The following is a 25040-nucleotide window of genomic DNA, read 5'->3' as shown; positions in this document are numbered from 1 at the left end:
AGCAGTATCGTGCTTATGCAAGTACACTTGAGCGTGGGGTTTTTTGTTTTGTTTTGTATTTTGTAACTATTGACCTGCCAGCTACCTAATAGTATTTACGGAATGATTGGTTAAACATGTATGAAGACAAAATTTTTCTTCTGTACAGCTGAAATTTTTGTTAAAGGCACTGGGAACTGCCTCCTTTTTTTTTTTTTTTTAGACAAAGCTAACTGAATGCATGAATGCCGCTGCACATAGCTGACAAAGGCAGAGCATCTTTGTGAAAAGGCTCTGTAAATTCTTTCCCACAGAAGTCAACGAAAGGGTCGGTTGTCCTGGGCTACGTATTTCGTCACTTAAACCTAGTGGAGATAGATTACTTTGGACTACGCTACTGTGACCGAAGCCATCAAACGGTGAGTAAAAGACGTGGCAGATTGGGTTTGCCATGTGTAAAATTCACCCTGTTTGTGCTGCTTGCCATTAGAGCATTAGATTGTCACACTTTCACTAACTCTCACTATTTCCTGGCTCGGGTTTCTAGTAATAATTTCTTTGTGTGTGTTTGCATTAAAGTCTTGGGATAGCCATCAGTATCTTAGGAACAGGGTCAAATGCTAAATGTTGTTGAAAACTAATTGAAGTATAAGTAGTACAAAATTATGATATAAAGTAGGATTAGTATTTTTTCCCTTTTAATACTGTGCCCTGAAGCCAGTGCTTGGTGCAGTATGCTGTCCGGCTTCGCTTGTCCCTGTGGTGTCTGGGAAGGGATGTCCCTGAGCGTGTCTCAGGCCGCTTCGCTTGGACCACTTACTATGAATGCCAGTTTCAGAGCGTATTGTATTGTTTGTGTTGTGGCTGCCTGTTCATCAGTACAGCCCCAGGAGTCAGGGTGTTGGCAATGATGTTTTCACTCCACCTGAACCATCTCTGTGTTCTTGAGCCTTCTTGACTGGGACTCACCCTCTCAGGAAAAGCCTGAGAGCTTTTTCCACCAGGAGATTACAGTCCCAAATAGGCAAGGAAATCGAAACCAGGCTGAGATGTTTCAGCCAAAGCAGGCAGTGGCTTGGGGCAGCCCTGTCTGGAGTGCCCTCCTCCCCCCCCGCCCCGAAAAAAAAAAAATGGCCTGTGCAGGGTTGCTGCAGTCAGAGGTGAGGACCAGGGGATGCTCAGCAGGTGGGACCAGCACTGTATTCATAGGGTGGTCTCCATGTTACCTTAATTTTATCAAGGGAATAATGCCTGGCCTGTGGTTAAATTAAGTCAAGCAGTTATGCTCTTAAAGTCACTGTTCTGTGTTCTGCACAGGACCCTGACCTCAAGAGATGTCATGTTTCATCTAAAAATAATAATAAGTTATTGAATTGGCTAAATATTTGCCAATTTCTTTTGTTTAGCAGAAGTTGAATGCATATTGTGCTCAGTGTATCTTTATTTCTGTGCCATAGTCTAGATGTTTATGAATTCAGTTCCTTGATAAGCTTCTAACCAAGTTTCATTCCATGGAGATGAAAGTCAGATTCAGCTGTGAACCCAAGGTAGACTGTTAAGAACAGTATTTTTGATTTCCTGGGGAAACAGAGGTGTTAATGAAGAGCAGGTAGGTATTTTTTTGCTGTCAAAAGTGTTTGCCTTTTTCCCGTAGAGGCAAATAGGATAGGAATGGCTATTACTGGGAACATTTCTAGAGGCATCCACACTGTGTATTTAATGGTGTATAGGGCATTATGAAAATAAGAGAAGATTACATCTCTTCTGTGAAAGGCTTAACACATAAAGGCACATTTTAGGATGCATCCTGCTAATAGGCTAGATGATTTGATTGTATAATACCCGCACATTTTGTGTTACGGTAGTGTGCATGAGCTGTAGGCCATAACCCCATTGACTCAGCCTCTCTAAATACAAATACAGCCTTTTTGCTTTTTTCTCTCACATGACACTCTAGTGGTGTAAATTAAATGTTAGCTTTTGTCTTTATTTTCTGGCCAGCCCAGGGTTAGGAAGCCACCGTGCTTCTTCATTTTCCCGTGGCATAAGAAGGCGTTCATCTCATTTCTCTCGTTTGCACGTTCTAGCACCGACACCGGTCAGGTCGTGGGGATGGAGCTTGCGCTAGCACGGACGTGGAGCTCCAGCCTCTCCCTGTGTGGAGGTCTGCCGGCCCATGTTTTGCCTGGCTTCTGCACTGGTGGGCAGGCGTCTCGTTCTGATCCTGGGACAGGAGCGCTCCGTGTCCCGCCCCCCAACTAGTGGATTTTTCTTCCCAGGGAAATCCGGGGTGTGTGGGAAAGCGGTGCACACCACAGCTCTGTCCTGACACACAGAGCTGGGAAACAGCCAGGAGGTACAACCAGAGACCACCACTGTGGGCCATGGTGCGGAGCGTACCCGCCCTGCCACGTGGATGCTGCCACCGTGACCCACCAAATTCGGGTTGTGGGCTTTGCAGCTGGGCTGTGCTGTAGTCAAATGTTGTGAAAATGCCTGTTCCTGCTGTTTGTCTGTGTATGGGTAATTAAAAGCTGACGCCATTTTATCTGGAAAGCTCATAAATGTGTAAACCTCTGCTACTGCGCTTAGATTTCCGTGTTTTATAAAAAATGTGGCTAGTTTGCTATTTTTAGTGAACCTTGTAAGCTTTTAAGAATCGCTGATATAAAGGGAAAGCTTCCACACAACAAGCAACACCTTGTGCTTTAGCTGTGAACGCACATTCACTTACGCACTGAACGTGGCTAAAACTCTCTGGGCTGTTGTGGGAATTAGTCCTGGCAAAAAGCCCAGATGTGAATTTTGGATGGATATGTTTTGGATCGGCCACAGTAGATTTCCTAAGGGAAGGGGAAAAAGGTTACCTTGCTAATTAGTTTTAAAACCATGCTCCTGAGTTAGTCTCAGACACAGAAACGTGTTTGAAGGTTTGGCTACCTATTAATACATTGCTTGTGGTGGTGAATACTTTATTATTTGCTCTGTCAGTTTTTTTGTCATGCTATATATTTAACTGAATGATAAATAAAGCAGGGTGGACAAAGCTATGTGTTTTAAAGAACACAACCCAGTCACAAAAGAAACATTTTTTTTATTAAGGGTTTTGAAACAACTTGTTTTGCTATTTTCCCCATTACTTTTGCACGCCTCAGCACTTCTAGGTGGTCTTTTAAGTGCTGTGTTGGTGTGCTACCTCTTATGGGGGTGGTATTGTAATTATTTTAGTAGTACCAGTAGGGCTCTAATCAGTGAACAAGGCTTCACTGTGCTATGTAGTGTACGAATGCATAACGTTGAAATGGTCTCTCCCTGAACAGCTTACAAACTAATTAGCACGTGAGAGAGAATAGCTGGGTGCAGCAGATTGACAGAACTGGATGGCACTGGGAAGACCATGAACAGTAGCGTAAAGCATAAATTGGATGATGCTCTGTCTCTAGGATACTAATTTGGTTATATTACAAGAATTTCGCCTTACCAACTTTCTATATTCCCCCAAACTCTCCATGGTAAACGGACAGTGTTTAATTTGCAAAATCAAGCCCTGGAAGATTACGAGTTGCCAGAACAGCGTAAGCTCTATCTACCTTGCGCTCTGAACAAGACAGGACTCCTAAGGAAAACCAGAAAGTATCTTGTAATAATGAATTAAAATAAAACAATAATTAAAAAATTTGTAATACAAAACTACACCCAAATAAACCGATGGCTTGAACTAATGCTGTTGGTTGTCAGTAACGTTTCCTAACCTGCGACGGCTTTGGCTGATGAACTGCGTGGTGCTTTTTAATGAGTACCTTTTTTGGTGCAAATACTTTAAAAGGAAGACCCAGTTTTCTCTGAGCACCACTGAATCTCTCAGTGTGCTTCACCTGAGGCTGCGTGACACTCAAGTTAGGCTAAACTGAGACCGGGTGTGGTCTCTATGCTTCTTAATGTGGATGGTCCACTGGGTCCTGATTGATGGGCCATTTTTGTTATCTGCCTCATCTGCCAGAAACGTGGGACACCGTGCCCCATCTGGTACTTTCAGGTGAGACGTGATCAGCAGAATCTGTGTTGCAGAAACTGAAGGTGACTTAGGAAACTGTCCTGCCTCTCTCATCACGTTAGTTTTTGGGGAAGAAAACAGCCCAGTGAGGTACCTCTCCTTTAGAGGCACCAAATGCTGGGTGAGCCTAAGCAGGTGCTGGGAGGTCCCCTGCCCCTCTCACCGCTGGCTCCCACCATGCTGCAGCTCCCAGGTGCTCCCCACATAGCCCCTGCGCTGCTGCCTTTGTGGCATCTCCCGTCTGCCTCGGGGTAGTCGCGCTAATTACCGTTCTGGCGGGAGGCCAGTGTTTTCTCGAGGCACACAAAAAAGAGAATGGAAATGGCAATTTCAACGCATAATATCTCAGGAAAAGCTGAGTGGCATTTGATGAGGGAAAGGGTACTTTTGAAGCCCAAAGGCATTCCCTTGTCAAATCGCAAAAGCGTTCTGAAAAGAGTCATGCTGTTAGAGCTTCTCTTACCAAAAAGGTTTTGAAACTCCCTGATTGCGGAACACTAGACAACCAAAAGCATTTTAAAGGTCTGTCGATAATAAAAACTTTCTTTTTTATTTTTTTACTTCCAGAAATCTGGCTGCAATGTACAATCTCACATTGGTCAGGTTGACCCCTCACCATCCCTAATCAAACTCCCATGCTAAACCTGCTTAACCTAAAGCTGCAGGAGGCATGTCTGCATTGTACAGCAGGCTGTGATCCAAATAGCCTTCTTTTCTTGCCTGGTATAATGCTAATCTGAGCTATTGTATTCACGATGTACAGCATACTGATACTCTCCTAGGGCTCTAAGGGGAGAAATACAAATACAGAAAGCTGTATCGCCATGATAATTCAGTACCGCAGCCAAGCTCGTTTCCTTGAAGCATGGTGCGGTTTTAATGCATGTGTGCTGCTCCAAGATCCTGGGCTGACGTGAGATGGGCAGCACTCTGACTCAGTACCATGCATCCACTCTGTGGTGTAGATGAGAGGTTTTTTTCTCCCCTGCTATGAGGAAGCTCTGTTTTGACCATACAGACCTGAGAGCGCAGCCGGTAGGAGGTAGCCCATGGCAATATATTTTGCAGCTGCGTAGCCCAGAGGGCACGTGGAGAGAGAGGGGAGATGCAGGTCTTAGTTTCTTGTGAAGCTGAGCTGTCTACTGTGCGTTGCTGTGCTGCAGTGATAGATCAGCTCAGCTGAGGCAAAGCTGAGCGCAGAAGCCTGTGCCGTGGATTGCATATCCCTGCCGTGCACACTCGTATGTCGGAAAGATGTTTCTTGATGCATCCACCATCATTAGTGAAGTAACTGCAGCATGCCCAGATTGCCAGGTTACTAAACCAAGTCGGATAGGGCAGCAGATGGAACAGGCTGCATGTGGCTTAACTTCGGAAAGAATGGCGTGATTTTAAGAAAAGTTTTGTTTACAGTCAAAAAAGTCTGTTCTCCAGCAGATTACTGTCATACAATGTAGTGTATATTTTGATCTCAAGATCTTAAAAAACCAAATGAACTGTACTTAGCTTGTATTTTGTTTTGTATGGATTTTTGTTGTTGTATGGATTTGACATTTGCCTGCAGGCATGGTAGACTAAATTACCTAGAAAGAAGACCTCTTGTGCTTGTTAAGATAAATGGCATAGCCAGTGGAAAGAAAACGGAGACAGAAAATATTGATCAGAAGCTAGAAACTTTAGAAGATTGTTAATGGATTATAACAAGTGAGACAAAGCTGATGGTCAGGTGAGTTAAAGGCAGTCAGCGTAAGCTTTTAGTGTAGGAGGATCACTCACATTGGTGATCCAGTACAAAATATGATCAATATAACTTCAGATTCTAATAAAGAAAAGACAGAAGTATTAAAAACGTACGTGTATGCAGGAATTGCCTGATGATGCATACATTTCTGACATAATAAGGATCTCCTGAGCTTAGCAGAATTAGGGTCTTTGCACTGAATATTTCAGAAAAAAAATGACAGAATAATTCTGGTTGTTCATGTTGCCTTAGATTGTGGAAAAATCTTGGTAATTTCAGATCATAATTGAAAAATACTGGGTTTTCTCTTGAAAGTTGTGGTTTTTCCTGTTGTAAATGTGAACAAAACCTGGAGTGTGTGGCTTGATGGGTACAGCTTTGTAAGAATCTAATTAAGACAGCCCAGGATTCAGTTTGAAGTTGATAGATTTTCCTCCACTGGACACTTCATTGATTGATACCACAGCAAACATTTCAACCTAGTTAATATTTTGTTTCAAACAGGTTCGTGGAATTTGACCCAGGTTTAACCCTATGCAGATACAAGGAACAAAGATTCCAGATTTGTGGAAAAATGTTTGCAGTCATTTAAAAGGACTAAATATGAAATACTGCATGAGGCTTGGATGCATACTGCTTACACATCTGGCTCGTGTGGGAGCCAGATTTGTAAAAGTACAAAGGACAAAAGAGCCCATCTATTCTTAGATATGCTGTACTTTGTCATCTTTTTTTATAATGTCTACCTAAAAATTGAAAGGGAATTATTTTCTTTAGTAACAGTGTACATTTATAATCAGTCTTAGTAAATAAAAAATTACTAAATTAAACTACTACGGTATGGACTTTCTAGATGGCAATTAGTAAACTAGTAGCCATCGCTTCAGTAATTGGATAGTTGCATTGATTAGGACTATTTAGAAAACACTGTTTTTTTCTTGTTTCTTCTGTAAATGTTAAATTCCCCTTTCAGATTCACAAAACCTATCCCCTGCAGTTGGATGGGTATATGCTGGGCCCTCCACCTCTTTGCAGTAGTGGTGAGCTGTTTATAAATCAGATAACCCTTGCTGCCTGTGCGGGAGAGATACAGGTGGGAAATCCCTGAGAAGTGGCATGCTGGCTGCCAAACAGATAAAAAGAGTGGGGCCGTGGGCTGCAGCTACTTTGCCATTTGCGAATGTGGGGTTTGTTGTCGGCCCCTGCTGCGCAAGTGTATTGGATTAATAAGACACTTTGCTGTTCTGTGCCATTTCTCTTGGCTCTTCAACATGCGTGCTCAAAACTGGAAGTATACCCAACTCTACTTGCACGTATATGCAAACATTTAAGAGGTATCTAATACGCATTATTATGTGTGTGTGCGTATGTATGCTTAGAGGGCTCTGTTGCTGGGGTTCTTGGTTTTGTAAATGCTCTCATCTTTGCTCTCTAACATTGGCTTGAAAAATGCCGTTTCATTATCCATGAAATTCCATTCATCTTTGGCTTACAAATAAAATGTTAGAAATCTCCCTCTCCTCCCCCCACCCCTTGCATTCTTCAGGAAAATGTTGGCAGCCTTTGAAATAATAAATAGCTGCACAGTGATTTTAAGCATGGGTTTGTGGCATTGCCACAGTGCTAAATAATTCGTGGAGAAATGAGAAGGCAGACGTGACTCTTGCCTCTTCCCCGCCACTCTCTGTCCCAGCAGCAAATTGGTCGGAGCTGAGGCATTTCACTTCACCTGTGCAGCAGGCAGATCTCGAGGCCCGTGGTACCCTCCAAAGGGCGCATCTCCTCATGCCAGCTGATGCCCATTTTCACTGCCACCAGCAGCAGCAATCTGTCTCGCAGGGACGACAGCTGAGAGTGCAGTTCCTCCTGCTGGCTCAGTTTGGGGGAAGGAAAGGAAATGTTTAGCAATACAAAAAACTGGATTTGTTCCCTCTCCTCTCTTCAGTTGCCCTCTGAATCTGAACTTGCAGTTTTCCCCTCTGAATTTTGCTCCCTCCCTTCCCCCTGGGCTTGGAAATTGCCTTCAGAAGACCATACAAAGGATATAATTTGACTTGCTAGTCGAGTACAGACCAGTGAGAATTAAGACTTCTAATGCAACTCTGTTTTTACTGCATTGTCTGCAAGTGCCCAAACAGGCCATGTAAAGACCCGGCCCAATTCTGGTTTGTCTCGCTGCAGCCAGTGAATCACATGGATACAAGAAGCAGTGGAATTCAGGTTACAGAGACAACCACAAATCTGTAACTGTTCTGTGCTTGACTTGCAAACGTGAATGATGATCCATCAATATAATTTTTTTTTTTTTTTTTTTTAAATAAACCTACGTGTGCATGTAAAGCTAAACTGCAGAGCAGACTGTAAGACTGTATATCTAGAAGCTGATTTTGGTTCACTTCAGGAGAACTTAATGAAGGAGGATATTCTGTGATAGATTTTGATCTGATTTTGAAACTTTTGCAGTGTTTTGCAGTAACACAAAGCTGTCAATGATAAGCAAGCTAGCTTGACAATGTGTACCGTGATGCCACTTTTGGGAAGAGGTCAGACCACATTCTGACTGCATTGCGTAGCTGGAATGTGCACTGCAGATTCATTTTCCCTTTTTTTGTGCCTGTTGACTGTAAAGTCTCTTTTATCAGCCTATTGTGCTAGCTCAGATTATTGCTGATAGGGAGTTCTAGTAAGATGTTTGAACAAGTGTGACAAGTTATTTTTTTTCCTTCCCACCTTCTGTTGAGGTTAAGAGGGTTTATATTTAAATGATTATTGGATGTATTTGATACAAGCATGTACTGAATATTTTTTTCCTTCAAAATTTAGGAAATTTTCTTAATAAACATTCCTGGATTTGAAATGGCAATGGCCAGACAAGGCATACAGCTGTTCCTATTGCAGGTGGATCAGCAGCTAATGGAAGTAGTTTATTTTAATGTTTTGTCAGAAAAGTGATAGTTGTATACAACCACTGATGAAATTAGTTGCTTGAAATTTTCCACTTGTATTCTCTGTAGTGTTTTTCCCTCCCTTCTTTATGCTACTCCTTCTAATAGTGGAATTCTCTAGTCCAGAGAAATTATCTGGATAGAGGGGGGAGATTTTTTGATTAGTCATTTTATTCTTATTCTCTCTAGGGTTAGTTCAGGGGTGCAGGTAAGGGGTTTCTTTATTCATTGGTCTATGTAGTTCCTCAGTGAAAAAGGGTGTGGGTACTAAGGCCTCAACTTGCCCTTTACAGCAGCTGTGTTCTGCAGCCTTTTTGTTTCCAGTGTTTTAAGAAAGGGTGCCAATCTCAGCTGGTCCGAAAAGTTTGTGTGTGAGAGAAGAGGACTGAAAAAAGGAAGACAAGAGTGATCTTGGCAGCTGTCTCTGCACTGTCTTCCAAAACAACCACAGAGAAGTCAAGCTAAGGAAGAAATAAGTTGCTGGAGGGATTACAAAAGCAGGATGCTGGTGACCTGTGTAGCCATAATGAGAAGTACACAGCTGGTCTGTGGTCAGCAGTAGCATCAGAATAACTTTTATTAGAAGTTTGATAAAGGTGGGGCAGGGTAATTAGTGAGAAATTACACTACAGATTATTTGTTGATGAAATGGCATGGGAGCCCTTGTAACCTTCTGCGGCGTACTAAGCATGCCTCGATCATCTCTGACACGTTTGTCCAACTAGTCCTGTAAATCACCTGGTGGAAGAGTCTGCCCTCCATGCCTTGGCGCCAATTTCCGGTCATCCACTCTCCCTGCTACTTGAAACTGTTTCTGAAAATCAAACCTATTTTTAATTTGCTTCTAGTTAAGCCAATTCCTTTATACTTAGTGGACATGAAGAAAAATTGATCACTGTGTCTTATGGCAATTTCTCGGGTGTTGGAAGGGTGCTGTTATGCCTATTCCTCCCCACAGTCTTTCATTTTGCAGAAAACAATTGAAGTCCCTTCATTCTTTCCTTGTAGGTCCTGTCTTACATGCTTCGTTGTTACTGTTTAAATTTAGAGCTATCCTACTTAGGTTAATCTTCCAGAAGAAAAATAATAGCAAGGTTGCATGTCCATATACTAGCTATAGCACATCAGGCAGACACCAATGGGTACTTAGAATGATACTTCTGTAGAGCCAGCTTGTCACGAGCCTGACACGGTGGCTCTTACCAAACAGGTTTCCTTTTAGAAAGACCCCAACTCCCAGAAAAAATACACAGCGTTAGACTTGTACAGTGTTTCTCTGATCAGAAGCTGGCACAAGTTTGTCATTAGCAGACTGAAGAGTGTTAGTCTGCTAATAAGTATCAATATGTGGATAAATATAGAATCGCAATCGTTCTGTATTACTTTTCCATGTTAAGTGACTAATTTCCATAATTATCTGTCTCGCAGTACTGGCTGGATCCTGCAAAGACCCTTGCTGAACATAAAGAACTGATAAACAGTACGTATTTCATTTTAACTTAAGGAATGTAGCTGAAGATGCAGTAACAGAGGCAATGTTCCATACATACAGCCTGTATAAAATTTCTATTCTAGTCACAACAGATTGATAGTTCTTCAAAAACTTTATTACTGCAGTTCATAGCTCTATCAGAATTTCACACATAGATTGAACATACCATCATTTTCCAATAATTTGTGTGTTCAGAGTTTTCTCTGTGCTTAAGTTTTACTTTAGAATAATAAATGGTGCTATTTTTAGGTTGTGTAATTAATTTTGTAGTAGCTGTGGTACATCTACCATACTGTACCATATCCTAACCAACTCGGAATCCTTTTTTCTTCTGAAAGTAAAACAGTTCCTCTTACTGATAACAGAGTGTCTGCTGTTACTGTCACTCTTCAGATGCAAGATTGGTTATTTTTATTATAATTAAAGAATGTGATAAGATTGTTTTAATTGGAGACCCATAAAAAGATGTGGAAGTGGAGCATGCATGGAATAAATATAGCTGTAAGAATTTCGGTACTGAGTTAGCAGAACCTTTTGGGAGAATAACATTATTAAAAGGTAAATTAGAAAAGCTTTGCCAAATATTTCTTAAGGAAAGTGGCACATAATTAAAGTTGGTCCATAAGATATTTGAAAATGTGGAATGGGTTAGTATTCAGTATTATTAGTTATGACAGGGAATCACATTTCATGGACAAATACATTTTTCAAAAAGTTTCAGTAGAAAAAGTATCTAAAGGTCAAAATCAAGCAGTAAAAAAAATCTTGAAGAAACAGTAAGTTCGCGATTAAATCTAAAGTCAGATCTTCAAAGTAAGCAAAAACTCCAAGTAGACACAGAAACTGTGAATAAATAAACACAAGACTGGAAAAATAATAAAAAAAAAAAAATCCTTTTCTTACTTTTTTTCTCATGTGTAATGAGCGTAGATGTACAGATTTTCAAGTTTCATAAAATACTAAAATACGCTTCTTAGTAGCTGTTCTGTAGTCAATCAGTAGCAATTCATAACAATTAACGGTTCGTAACAAGTAACTTTTGCACCAAATATTTTTTTCCTTCAGCTGGACCACCATACACTCTGTATTTTGGCATTAAATTCTATGCAGAGGATCCGTGTAAACTTAAAGAAGAAATAACAAGGTACAGTATTTAATAAGAGTGTAGTTTGTTGATTTCAGGGTAGTAAACTGTTCCAGCCACATGCATATTGTTGTGGTGTGGCTGTTGGTTTTTTTTTTTTTTTTTCTTGAACATCTGAATGTTTTTGCTTGAACATGTATGTCAGCTTTATAGTGGTCGGTATGGAAAACTATTTGGAAGCTCAAGATGAAAAGCTGCTTTCTGGTGCATCAGAAATAAAAGGGACTTGATGTGCATTTGTGGTGTTTTTTTAAGGAATGCATTGTCACATCTGCATTTATATTGTGCTACAATCAAGTTTAGAGTTTACTTGGATATCAAATATAAATACAGGGAATTTTCTTCTTTATTGGCCATAGCTTAAATTCCAGAACTGTTTTTCAAGAGGATTTCTGTTGGTCTTTCTAAAAATATGCAAAGGAAATTGAAGAGTTGCGTGCTTTTGATTATTTTAACTAGGCTTGGCTGCTTCATAATACGAGGATGCACACACTAACTAAACCATGCGCATGCACATGACACGCACATCAGACACATACACATACACACACATGCTTGCCTGAACTCTCATGCACAGGGCTTTCTGTTTGCTTTATTTATGAAAGGTCTGAGACAATCAGTTTTAGGTTCAAAAGGAAATTTGAGAATTTGGATAGGTAGGTGGATGAAATTAGCATGATGGCTTGCATTAATAAATGCCAAAATATTTCTTTTGATGTCCTAGGAATATGACACCTGAGAATTCATTAGAATGCACTCAGGGTTTTTAATTTTCTTTAATCAGAGGTGGCAGTTGTTGCAGCACAGGCAGAAAATTTTTCTTGTAGCAGAGTGTCTGACCTGGTAAAAATAGTAAATACTATGACTTTGCAGGTAAAAGACTGTAAGCTGGCTGCAACATGGTCCCCCTGTACCGTTAAAGTTTGATGCAGTTTTTCTGTACTTTTCCAGAAGCACTTTCTACCCTGCTCACAGGGTGAGACAAATGGCTCTGGGAAGGGAGCTTTGGCCACCGAACCTGTTGTAATTGCTACCTGGGAGGCAGGGTGGATTCCTGTCTGGGAAATGACAGGGGAATTTTCAAAAACTGTTTCTCTTTGCCATGTGATAAGGTCAGTCAGTGATTTGTGCTGCTGATTAGGTATGCAAATCTAGTCGAGAAGCTTTTTAGTATAATTAACTTCTGTTCTTATCTGTGCTGTTTGGTCATGCAGAATTTGCAGCTTAGAAGGTACAGAGAGAGGGCATAAGAAAATTATATGCTTGTATTGACACTCTTCAACAAAACACACTGAGCAGTCAATTGCCCTCAACATTTCTGAGTATTTATCCCTATAGGCTCTTAAGCCTTGGAAGGAAGGTATACCGTTTCAGGGGAAAAAAAAAAAAAGCCCTCTTTATGCTTAGGAGCGATTAAAGTCCCTGTTTTTCTTTATAATTACAATTTTCTGCTGAAGTGTGTAACTCCAGCGATGTGTTAACCATTTTGTGCTAACCGATGTGTTTCTTCGGAGCATGTGTTTGTTATTTTAGTGGATATGAGAGTGGAGTCTGTTGTTATTAGATGTTGATGATCTGTGGTGTTACATGATTACTATTTGCAAATAATGAAAACCTGTCAAATTTGTAATTGCTTCACAGCAAAATCTATTTGGCTTGTAGGCAAAAGCTAATACTGCGGTGATTCATATTAACATCTGCTGGATGTGTTTGCTAGAGCAAACTAGCGCTTAGGCACTATTATGTATGCATGACAAACTTGACAGCGCACAAGATGAGAGTGCTTTAGCTACAAGTTTGGACAAAAGGCCTGGTTTTGTGAGGAGCTTAGCAGCTTCAGTGGGAATTGAGTTAGTTCCCTTTATAGGAGTCACTTAAGCACTTAACAGTTGGCTCTGACTGTTTTTTGCAGGGAGGTGGTGGGTTTTTGCATTTTCCTATCCTGCTTTATTTTGAGACTACACTATGAGACTGCAGAAATAGAGATACCCGCTACATGGAAGAGACGTTTGTAGCATCAACTGGCACAAAGCTCTGCACTGTGGAGAGGCAGAAGTGCTAACAGAAAGATGGGTGCATAGCAGAAATGCATTTCATGTTAAAAAGAAGATGCTGTGTACTCCACAGTAGCTATAAAATCATCTTTGTCATTGTGATCATTCATACAGAGAAGGTTTGTCTAGGTAGGACTGGCAAGCCTAAGCTAGAATCAGTACTGAGGCATTGCTTAGAGTGAAGAAACACTGAGTGTATGTGCTTTGTGTTGCCTAATGACATTCCCAGTATATTCTTATGCAGTGCCCTGGTCCTTTAAGGCAGAGAACATTAGCCATTTTTTTAAGGATAGACATTCCTACTGTAATGTCTGTCAGAGCACAGATTCTGGGGGATCATTAACCAGAAAGACAGTATCCTTATTCAGAGGCTCATCTGCAAAGATGAAGTCTAGTAAATTTGGTTGGATCTTAAATGATTTATGGATCAGCTGTCATGTAACCTGCAGTTTGCGAACTTCCCTGAAATCAGCATAGACATACTTTGAACTTAGAGATCATTCCAAGGTGCTTTCATAAGTAACTTGTGCTAACACAGAATAAATGATTTGCAGTGTAGCTGAATGGCTCTAAGTAGGTAAAGTTGAAGTAGTGAACAATGAAAAAGCTATATGCTTGTACAGATGACCATTTTTTTTTCTTTAAAAAGTTACCTTCTCATTATTGTTACCTTTTGTGTGAACTTGGTACAAGAAATTTGCTTAGGAGGATGTGAAATACTGCGTAAATCTGTTGCAATAGAACCAGACAAAACCCAAACAGTATTTTAAAGATTTCCTATACATGAGTATGGGGAGTTGCAAAACCAAGCAGATCCTTTCTATGATGGCTTCTTTTCTTGTCTTTACTTTTCCATCTGTTTTGTGCATATTGTCTCACTGTAAGTGGTCTCAGTACATTGTTCATCAAGTGTAGAAGCAGGTTATGACTTTGAAAATTCCATTTTTACCCCTGCTATCTCTCTTCCAAGAAGGAGAGTACCCTATGCTATGACAGATACAGTTAGCTGCTGATGGTATGCCCATCCAATTTTTTCATGGGAGTATGGGCTCCATCAAATCTGCTTGCTGCTCTGGAGCTGATACTCTGGTGTGTGGAGAGGAAACGTTGTGAGTCAAGAAGTATCCAATACCCAGTTCTTCCTTAGGCTGATCCACTGATCACATTAAACTTCTACTCTTTGATAGGATTCTTGCTCAATTTTTTGGATTCCTGGCACTCTTCCCCACTTCCTGACTGCTCTGTGAAAGTCAACAGAGAGAAATTTTGGTTTTAGGAGTGAAATGAATTGTATCTGCATGATATAAGCAGATGGGAATACTGCAGAGTGCTCCCCTACCTAGGTTCTTTCACTAGATGAATCGTAGTTGTTACTTGAAGGTCAATAGGGGAAAAGTCATTCAGAGAGGAATACAGTTTTTGACTGTTGCGTAGTTATGGTACATGGTATGCCTTCCGTAAACTGGACAATGATGAAACATTACTTGCAGCCTCAGACTCGGTATTGAAATAATAGCTTTGTTTTCTCTCTGTGTTTTAGGTATCAGTTTTTCTTGCAGGTCAAGCAAGATGTTTTACAGGGTCGCTTGCCTTGCCCAATCAACACTGCAGCACAGCTGGGAGCATATGTAATTCAGTGTAAGTTCTTCTGCCCGACTGAGAGCTTATTTCTTTTAATCCTGTATTATGATTAATTTTAAGTGGTGACTGACGATTTCACTAACACATTATGCATTCATTTCAAAACAGAACAAAACTGTTATGACTGATTTCAGCTAAAGCACTGTAAACAGATGACCATTCTGAACAGATAATATAGAAGCATATAGAAATCCATGTAAAGAAGAAACTTAAAAGTCAGTCTGAAGAGTCTGCCAAACACTCTTTACCTTGCTGAGGAATACCTTATCATGTACTTAAGACTTTATGACTTACTCTGGATTAAATATAGAGTATGACAAACCCTTCATTGAGACGTTTACAGATTTGATGGGCTATTGGCAGCCTCCAGCCAACAAAGTCTGTCAAATAAAGGATACTTTCAAAAATTACATTATGTCAGTATGAATGCGCCTATGCTTGAAGGGAGGATGTGTTTTGACCTGAAGTGAAGAATTTTAATTCTGTCTGTCATTTATTTGCATTCACCCATCAGTAGTTAGCTTTTCAGAAGTGGATGTTATATCCTGCATACTTGATAGAACTAGTAATCAATTAGAAAGGAGCTGCCTGTCTACCAGTTAGTTATTCCTTTCACATTACAGCTCAAGCTCTGTATTCAGACACAATTGGTAACCAAAAATTGTATGATGAGCCATGCTGGGACCTGTACCTGTAATTTGTTTTATGATAAATTTAGATTTCACATGAGTGGTATATATTAAGTGAAGATTATTTGCACTATTGGTGTTCCAAGTGTGACTCAACAACACTTAATAAAATGTAAAAAATAGTCCTTCTTTCATTTCCATTTTAGAATAACAAGGCAGAAAAACCTGTGCATGAAATAAGAGTGGGCATTATACGGAATTTCATGGCGTGTTATATGTGTTTCCGAAAAGCTGAAATTTCAGGCAGTTTCTATTTTTGTACAATTACTTTTAATTTAATTTTGCCATCTAAGAAATGTGACACATCATACTCTGAAAAACTGTTCGCAATGCACGTTTCACTTCACTGGCATATGTGCCCTCCCTGAAAAAATACTGCAAGTATGAAGCAGGAAAATATGTAATGATATCTTAATCATCTTAAGAGAAATGAGTAAAAAGAATAAATTATTCTGCTTTTATAGGGTGGTTAGAGTACAGGGAGCTGTTGTTTTGGTATAAAATCCTGTTCCTGTGATTCTGCTCTCAGATACTCTATTGGAAAACAATGAGCAAGCTCACGTGAGAGAGCAGAGTTAAAGCATAGCAAAGATTACATACAGTGGATTAAAGTTAGTCCTGGTGCCAGCAAGCATACATTCCCATTGACTCTACAAAAAGCTTTGTCCTCTTATTTAGGGCCTGCAGGTGTTCAAAGTATATAAAGACACCTGAGAAATGTCTGTTTCAGGTACTGAAAATATGAACCCAAAGCATCAGCACTGAGGTCAACAGCCTTTCCAAGGGTGATGTGCCAGACCACTCTTTTTTCTTTTCCAAACTGAGATGAAGTGCCTTTGTGGGAATTCAGTAATAGCTGAGACACTGCTTCCATAATGGTATCAGTGCTGTCTTTCCCAATGGGGCTGGCACCTGCCAAGATCTGGAGGAGCAGCCAGGGCCACATGTTCTCCTAGAGTCCTCTATCCATGTCCTCCTCCAGCCATGGGCCCTGCTTTTGCCGTGCAGGTTGTGCTGGTGTCTCATCTTTGGTCTTGAGGCAGATACTGTCCTTAGGACATGAATTGTTTCCTCCTTTTGTGGCCAAAGAATGCAGACTATTATAGTGGTGATGGTGGAAAAATCAGTACCCATGGCACAGTTTGCTGAATATAGCAGTTTTCCTACTGGGAATGCTGGAGTTGTTGCTGTTGTAGTCATTCCTGTTCTTGTTCCTCTTATGGGCAAGGACTACATCGTTTTTACAGAGGTTTTCAGAGAAACTTCTCAACATCTCTACTGAGCATACCACTCCCTTGTTCTAGAAACATCAAATTCTGGAAAGAAACATGAGTTATTAGATGAGTCTTTTTCTTCTTGGCTCTTGAAGCCTCCTTTTGGCTATGCTTTTGGCTTAGCAGGCATTGGATAGAAATCTTCTGTGAAGCTTTTCTCAGAGAAGCCCAGTCTATGCAGATTTTACTCCAGGTTATTAAAAAATTGGAATACGAAATTTTGCAGAGTTTCTCAGGTAGGTGCAATTACAGTTAAGATGAGTAGAAGTGAGTGCTGACCAAGTTGCATATTTATATTATAATTGCATGGCAACATGTAAACTGATATGACTAATGTATGCAAATTCACGGTTGTTTCAAATAAAATTATATTGACTATTTGCTAGGTTCTTTAAGAAAATTCTTTTAAAGATTAATTTGATTTTGCAAGTGAATTTAATGTTCAGGAAATACATCAAAAATGTAGTCTTGTGTTTCCTCACAAGAAATGACGCTTGCCCTAAGAAGGGTATACCTCTAGGTGTCTCAGGATATTTGTCTCCATTTGCTTTCCCACACTGACATTTATCTTAGGAGTTCCAGCAAGAAGTTCAGTTCTGTCTGTAATATTACAATTTATTGCAAGGGCATAGGTATTCCAAAACCTAGACTTTGCTTCTACATTTGTTTTACACATGCTGCTGAATAATGTATGTCATCAAATTTCAATTTTTGCTGGCTTGGACAAAATTACACCTAGTCCTGTAGAAGTGGTAGATTTCTTGTCAAAAGCTCAAGCTCTTTGAACCTTCCACTTCTCTTTTAGAATGATTGAAGACATTTTTTCTTGGTTTTATGTACGCTAGTATGAGCAGCTCTGTACTGTCCTTGGGTTTTTTAATTAACTGCATGGTCAGTTGACAGTCAGTTGGAAAGATGTGGCTTGGCAACAAATAGGTGGATTATGGAACGTATTTTTTGGTTAGCATAAAGCATTGAAAATAGGTGACCTTTCTTTTCTTCTTCTGTCCTCTAGCTGAGCTGGGGGACTATGACCCGTATAAGCACACTGCAGGTTATGTCTCGGAGTACCGCTTCGTTCCAGACCAGAAGGAAGAACTGGAGGATGCCATAGAACGGATACACAAAACTCTGATGTAAGAATTCAGTGCTCTTGGTAACTTGGCAGGTAACATCAGATTTGGGGATGCTTGGTAGGTGGGAAGGGAGCAGCTTGTGGTGCAGAGTGAAGGTCTCTAGATCCAAGGAAAGGACACAGGGCATCCAGTTTTGTCCCTCAGAAACAGAAAACGTTTTACGTAATTGGTGTTGTTCTTTTAGGAACTGAGTAGGACAATAACTGGAAATACAATGTCTGTCTGACCTAGGTATGGGTGTTTCAGAACCAGCTGTTTTAATAGTGTTCCTGTTCCCTCTTAGTTTTGTAGTTAAAAAGAATGAAGTAAAAATCTGTGAGTTCAGTTCCCTGTTCCAGGACAGATTTCCTGCATAATTTTGGACAAATTGCTTGTTATGCCAATGCCTCAGTCTGCTGTCTGTAAAATGGGGCTAATAACATGTCTTTTTTTTGTACTGCCCTGTGTATTCAAATGAGCTGTTGGGATAAAACCACGTTTAATCTAATAATGTACAGCACTTGGTACAATGAAGCCTCTATTGTCTTGCCAGATCCTTAGCTGGGGTAATGAAGGAGTGCTTGTAGCAACCTGCATGAATCTTTGTGGGAGCAGCTCACATTGCAGGAGGTACCAAGAAAGCAGTTTGTATTGCCCATGGTTTAAGTGATAATTTCAGTTGCAACATCTGTGTGAATTAAAGAGACAGTTCGGTTTTACAAGCATAAAGTCCTTTCATTTTATTAACCAACCAACGTATCTTACATAAAACATGTTGGCCGTGGTCAACGTAATGGATTCCACTGTAAGGAAGAACATATGATTGCTAAGAAAAAAAGCAGCACCCAGAAACAGAGTCATCAGGCAGCGCTGAATAATGTAGGGCGCTCAAAGTGCTGGTTTCTGGACAAAACCCAAACAAATTCCAAAATATTGCGTGTGACCCTAAAGCAGTAGGAACACAGGGTATCTGCTGGGCCTTGAAATAATTTCAGTTCAAACTGAAAGAAGCACTAAAGTTCACAAGCACTGAAACTGTACCTGATAACATTTCTTATGTATGATAAGGAGCTGAGAAGGTGGGAATAAGCTAGGGTTACAGTATGTGGTGGGGGCAACTGTTGAAGAGATTGCAGGAGAAGAATATTAGGTGCACTGCAGACAGGACAAAGGAGAACTGCAGATATCTGAAGCACATATGTCAACAGACCTGGGAGATTCATGCAATCCCAACTTGACCTTCACAAAAGCTGGAAAAGACAGATTCATTTTATAATACGGACTGCAAAACTTGAATTCTCCCCATCTTCCAGTTAGTGGAATAATAATTACCTTGGACACAAAACAAGTGAGTTGTACTATCATTGACATTCTGGGTGATTGGTGGATTTGTGGATCCCAAGATGCCGCTTTGGGAGTCATCTGATTTTCTGTCAGACTGCAGTCTGTCCATACAATGCCTTTCCTTAATGACTTGTCAACAGAGCGGGAAGCAAAGTTGCAAGAAGGACAAGGAGGGGATGGACTGGAGTGCCCAACAGATAAGCAGAGCAAGATAAGAACCAGTGACCTCTGGCCCCATCAGTTCTGTCAGTGTTTGAGAAAGGAAAAACAGCAGCAACATAGGGAGGAAAAACATAGCAATCTTGTAGGGAAGTTGGAGCGAAGAACGTGATTTCCAGTAATGAAGGCAGAGCCAGAAAGTGATCCTGTGTGAATATAGCTTAAATACTAGATGCATTTGCAGCATCTGTGTAAGTAGTCTTCCTAAAGAGGACGTTCAACTCTACACCATCTCTAGGCATACAAAAATGATATAAAAATCCCCAGCAATTCAGAGCCACTTTTTGTCCCACTTACTCATTTTTAGAAATGGCCTTCTACGTACAAAATACTTTCAGTGAGATTAGTTTTAGCCTGAAGTACTCTTCCTATATGAGTAACAGGGGCCAAACCACCAGTCACTGTGTGAAAGCACTGGAAGTCAGAGAGATTTGGCTTCCCAACCTGCTGTTCCAAATATTAGACTGCAGTGCCTTCAGAAATGCAGAATGTGAAATTGGTAGAAGTTCAACTGTACGTAAAGCCAAACCAAACATTTACTTGCTTATCTCCAAGTTCATATTCCCAGTAAGTGCAAAGAAGCTTGTTCTAACAAATCCAGGTTGGGTGCAATTGTGATAGAACCATTTATTGAGAGGAGAGCAGTAAGAAACATTTTATGAGTATGTTCCTCATACCCTTTGTCAAAGTAATGTAGAGATAATCAGAACTAGCCATCTCGTAGGTACATCTAGATTTCTTGATTCTCTTGCTATAATGAAGCTACAGTCTAGATAAAGGTTAAATAATCTCTTGCCTGTAGTTTTGCATGTTACTGTTATTTGTGCCTTGTTTAATGAGAGCAGGTATTAACTCAGAGACACAGCTATTCTTTTTAAAAAGTTCTCTTGTAATTGGAGTCTGTGCCAGTTGCCACATTGACCTGAGCTTTCTCTTTCAGGGAAGAGAGTCTGTTGTTCAATAATTATTGGTTGCCTGACTGCCTTGTAGTAATTGATGCGTTACAGAGAACCTTACTACAGGGCCTTTTGTGAAATAAAAAAGTACTGTTTTTTCAGTTCCAGAGATTGGAAACTGAGTCACAGAGAGTTTGTTTGGTTCAACATCACAGAGATTTGAGAAATGAAACTTGAGATAAATTGCTATGTACCAGGCCACTGACACTAAGCAACCTTCATTCCTCTGTCTCAAGTTTCTGTAGTCATTAGTGTAGTAAATCAGATTAAGACCCATTTGCCTCAAAAAGTTTATAAACTTGAAGATGAAATTCAAAAGCCAGGGGAACAGTGGCTGTGAAGAGGAGTGATAACTATCTTAAATCTATCTCTAGTGTTTTTTTTATGCTTATTGATCTAGAGCTCTGACACTCTTCTGCTGGTTGGCTGCAGTTAGGCGTCAGGGATTTAGCAGCATCAGAAAAGAGAGTGAAACCAAGGGGTACCCGTTGCTAGTTCAGCCTGACTGCGATTATCAGCACTGCCAGCCTTGACAGGGGTAGCAGACCCTTTACTTCATAAATTTGAAGCTAGAATGGCTGAGGGCATATCCAAAATTATCTCACCTATCAGAGACATTTTAGGGACCGGTTTATGGTACGGTTTGGAAGAACTTTATTGTCCTTTCTGAAGCCTAGCACAGAAACGCAGGGGTTTTTTGCAAGACAACTGTGGCACTGCATGTACCTTGCTTCTGCTAGCTATGTCCAGATAGACTGGTTTTGGTTGCAGGCTCTCTCTCAAGTTTTTTACACAGCACAATCGCTGTTCAGGGATTCATTCAGGATGCAATTTTTTGAGCAAGTTTCCAAATCAAGTGAGATAAGGGAAGTCAGAGGCAGTGAGGATGGGGGTTTCTGACAGCATCAAGCCTCTGCAAGCTGCTTACTGCGGTTGTCGTCCCATCTATAAACCAGCATGACAGTGCCAAGGACAGATGGCAGGATGAGGTGACCTTATGTTGTCACGCACACCTGGAGGAGTGCGCAGTGGCTTCAGGTCTTGCATGTGAGGAAGCAGGCACCCATGGGGCTGGGCGAGGGATCTGATCCCTCAATGCAAATGGGAGACCTTGTGTTGGCCTCTCTGACGTTGCCTGTTCCAGACCACAGCAGATTTGGGACTGATACTTGGCAAGTCAGCATTCGGTGTATTTTGAATTGATATTGTTGTCAGTGGGGCATAAGGAAAGCTAAAGCAGTGTCCCCGAGGGCTCAGTTCTAGAGCCAGTCTTTTTTAATATCTTTATCAATGACCTGGATGAGGGGATTGAGTGTGCCCTCAGTAAATTTGCAGACGACACCAAACTGGGTGGTAGTCTTGATCTGCTTGAGGGGAGGAGGGCTCTGCAGAGAGACCTGGACAGGCTGGATTGATGGGCTGAGGCCAACTGTCTGAGGTTCAATAAGGCCAAGTGCCGGCTCCTGCACTTGGGTCACAACAACCCCATGCAGCGCTACAGGTGTGGGGATGAGTAGCTGGAAAGCTGCCTGGTGGAAAAAGACCTGGGGGTACTGGTTGACAGCCAGCTGAATATGAGCCAGCAGTGTGCCCAGGTGGCCAAGAAGGCCAATGGCATCCTGGCCTGTATCAGAAATAGTGTGGCCAGCAGAGTAGGGAAGTGATAGTGCCCCTGTACTCGGTGCTGGGGAGGCCGCACCTTGAATCCTGTGTTCAGTTTTGGGCCCCTCACTACAAGAAAGATGTTGCATTGCTGGAACATGTCCAGAGGAGAGCCACAAAGCTGGTGAGGGGTCTGGAGCACAAGCCTGATGAGGAGCAGCTGAGGGAACTGGGGTTGTTGAGCCTGGAGAAGAGGAGGCTGAGGGGAGACCTGATCGCCCTCTACAACTGCCTGACAGGAGGCTGTAGTGAGGAGGGGGTCGGCCTCTTCTCCCTGGTAACAGATGATAGGACGAGGGGGAATGGTTTGAAGTTGTGCCAGGGCAGGTTTAGGCTAGATATTAGGAAAAACTTCTTCACCGAAAGGGTTGTCAGGCTCTGGAATGGGCTGCCCAGAGAGGTGGTAGAGTCCTCATCCCTGGAGGTATTGAAAAGAAGGATAGATGAGGTGCTTAGGGACATGGTTTCATGGTGGGATGGCAGGGTTAGGTTAAAGGTTGGACTCAATGATCTCAAAGGTCTTTTCCAACCAAAGTGATTCTATGATTCTGTGATTCTAAAATGCCCCTGATAGTTAGCTCTGAGAGTAGCTTTCAATATTGTTTAGGGCCATCAGTGGCACTCAGGTGCTCTTTGTCCATCTAAATGAGCAGTGCGAGTCAGCTGCATGGCTGTTACCTTGCCTGCTCTGTCATTACCAACAGCAAAGAGTGTTTTAGTTTGGGGGTGTATTGTCAGGTTGTATGATGCTGAGGAGAGTTTGTGTTTTCATACACGGTAAAAGCGAAACACCCTTTGTAATGGTGGGAATAGTTTCAGTCCCTGACATTCCCCTCTCCCCCTCTTCATCTGCATTTAGGAGGATTTCTTCCTCCGGCTTCCATCTGCTTCCTTCAGAAGCTCCAGCTCACATCTTTACTTCCTTTAATATTTTTGCAAATATGCTTTTGCATAAATTATGTATTATTGTGAAAATATTTATACACACTCACACACTTACTTGATATTTGAGCCTTTTGGTACTTTCAGAGACAGGTGAGAATAGTTGGATAAGCACATCTGCATTTTTCTAAGCCTGGTCAGTAAGGAAACACTAATGGCAGTATTTAAATTGGTGTTAGATTCTAGCACTAATTTGGTAATGGGTTAATCCACTTTGCTCAGGACTGAGAATTAGCCTGCCTGGCAACTCAGGAAGACAATACTGCTCCGGTTAACATTTTGCTTACATTTTTGAGAGCTACCAACAAGACGTAAAAAAAAAAAAAAAAATAAAGCTGTGGAGTAAATTTTTATAGCAGAAGTGGATAAAACACATGTCAGATGTGACAATGCTGGTGTGCTGCATATCCAGCATTCTGCATATTCCAAATGCAGAGATGAATCACAGATCTACTGGGAAATGCAGCTCTTGAAGAAAGGGCTTTCTTTTACAAGCTTCAGGCCTGCTGCTTTTCCAGGAGTCCTTGGAAAGAAGGGCTAACACCTGAAACAGTATCAGTACTGCTACGTGGGTGGGATGAGCTGAAGCAGCCCCATCTCCCAGCTACAAAGAAGGCATTTTAAACACCTATGCTATTGCGTTCATGCTAGCACTGCTGTTTCAGGTCTTTCATGTTGGATGTGTTTTTTACCTTGTCAGGCGTAACACAGAATTTGGAAAACCTGAAAAGCAGCTGCTAGGCTGTAGAGAGTAAGGGAGACAAGAAGCAAGAATGTGCGTATAGCAGGACTTTTCCAGGTCTTGCGTCAAAATGTTGAGCTCTGCTTCACACCTTGAATTTGAAAAGTAGCAAATGCAGTGTAGTATTTCCCCAAAGGAACAATCACAGGGTGAAGCAGGAGATGCATCTTTTTGAGCTGATGTTTTCACAAGATGTGCTGTACTGTCCCAGTAACAATCCAGTAGCTTTCACAGAATTACTAAGGAGTGAAGATGAAAATGCAGCTTCAATTATTTCAGGCTTGCAATAGAGTGTCTTGCTCTTGTATCAGTGGCAGTTATTGAGGGAAGAACAATTTAAATTCTGATGTCAAATATGTCCTTAGTAGCCATTGTTTTCCCCCACCAGTTTTCCCCTATTTTTCCTACCAGCATGTAGCCAATGGTAGTTTTTAGCTGATGAATTGATATTTGCAGGTAGGACGGCAAACTGGATCTTTGGAACTGGTAATCTCTCGAGACAGACTCCAAACTTTCTTTTCACAGTAGTAGACTTGAGTATTACCAGGTGGTGTCACTTCCTGTAGGCAGGATTTTATGAAAAAAAAAATATTTTATCTGAAGTCATGAACCCTGCTTTCAGAAATCCCTTGTAGCTTCAGCACTGCTATGGGGAAATAGTACCCCAGTTAATGATTCTTTTCCAGCTTTATTAATAATCATGTAGGTATTGGGAAAAAAGTTATTTTGCATACTTAAGCCTAAAAATGGAATGTCTGAAGTGTGTTTGTGACAGCAGGGAAAAGATTAGCCACTGTAGTAGGCATACTTTATATATATGTTAGTGCGTATCTTGGTAGGATCTTACAACAGAGTGTTTAGCAAAAGTTTGTGCCTACCGTCCAGTCTCATTTGGAGCCAGCAGAAGTACAGTGCTGAAAGGATAATGGCAGTCTGAACAAATGTAGGAATGGTCCAGCAAACCGTACTTATTAATATAATCTATTTTAATATGTTGACTGGAAGTGTGAAGATCTTACACAGAATTTTGTTTTCAGGGGTCAAGTT

General features: G+C 41.1%; 1 protein-coding gene across 1 annotated transcript in view; it reads left to right on the top strand.

Annotated features, from left to right (window-relative positions):
* EPB41L4A (erythrocyte membrane protein band 4.1 like 4A) overlaps positions 1 to 25040 on the top strand; it is an 89301-nt gene that overhangs the window by 4430 nt on the left and 59831 nt on the right. Inside the window, exons 2-7 of the mRNA XM_009648646.1 lie at positions 294 to 398; positions 10148 to 10199; positions 11277 to 11355; positions 14950 to 15047; positions 18029 to 18149; positions 25031 to 25040. The exon at positions 25031 to 25040 is cut by the window's right edge and continues 84 nt beyond it. Coding sequence (XP_009646941.1) covers positions 294 to 398; positions 10148 to 10199; positions 11277 to 11355; positions 14950 to 15047; positions 18029 to 18149; positions 25031 to 25040 — 465 coding nt within the window. The remainder of the gene's footprint in view (positions 1 to 293; positions 399 to 10147; positions 10200 to 11276; positions 11356 to 14949; positions 15048 to 18028; positions 18150 to 25030) is intronic.

This window comes from Egretta garzetta, unplaced genomic scaffold (assembly GCF_000687185.1).
Source record: "Egretta garzetta isolate BGI_Z169 unplaced genomic scaffold, ASM68718v1 scaffold271, whole genome shotgun sequence".
Taxonomy (NCBI): domain Eukaryota; kingdom Metazoa; phylum Chordata; class Aves; order Pelecaniformes; family Ardeidae; genus Egretta; species Egretta garzetta.
Note: the sequence above shows the minus strand (reverse complement) of the source record. Positions and strands in the feature narration are given on the sequence as shown.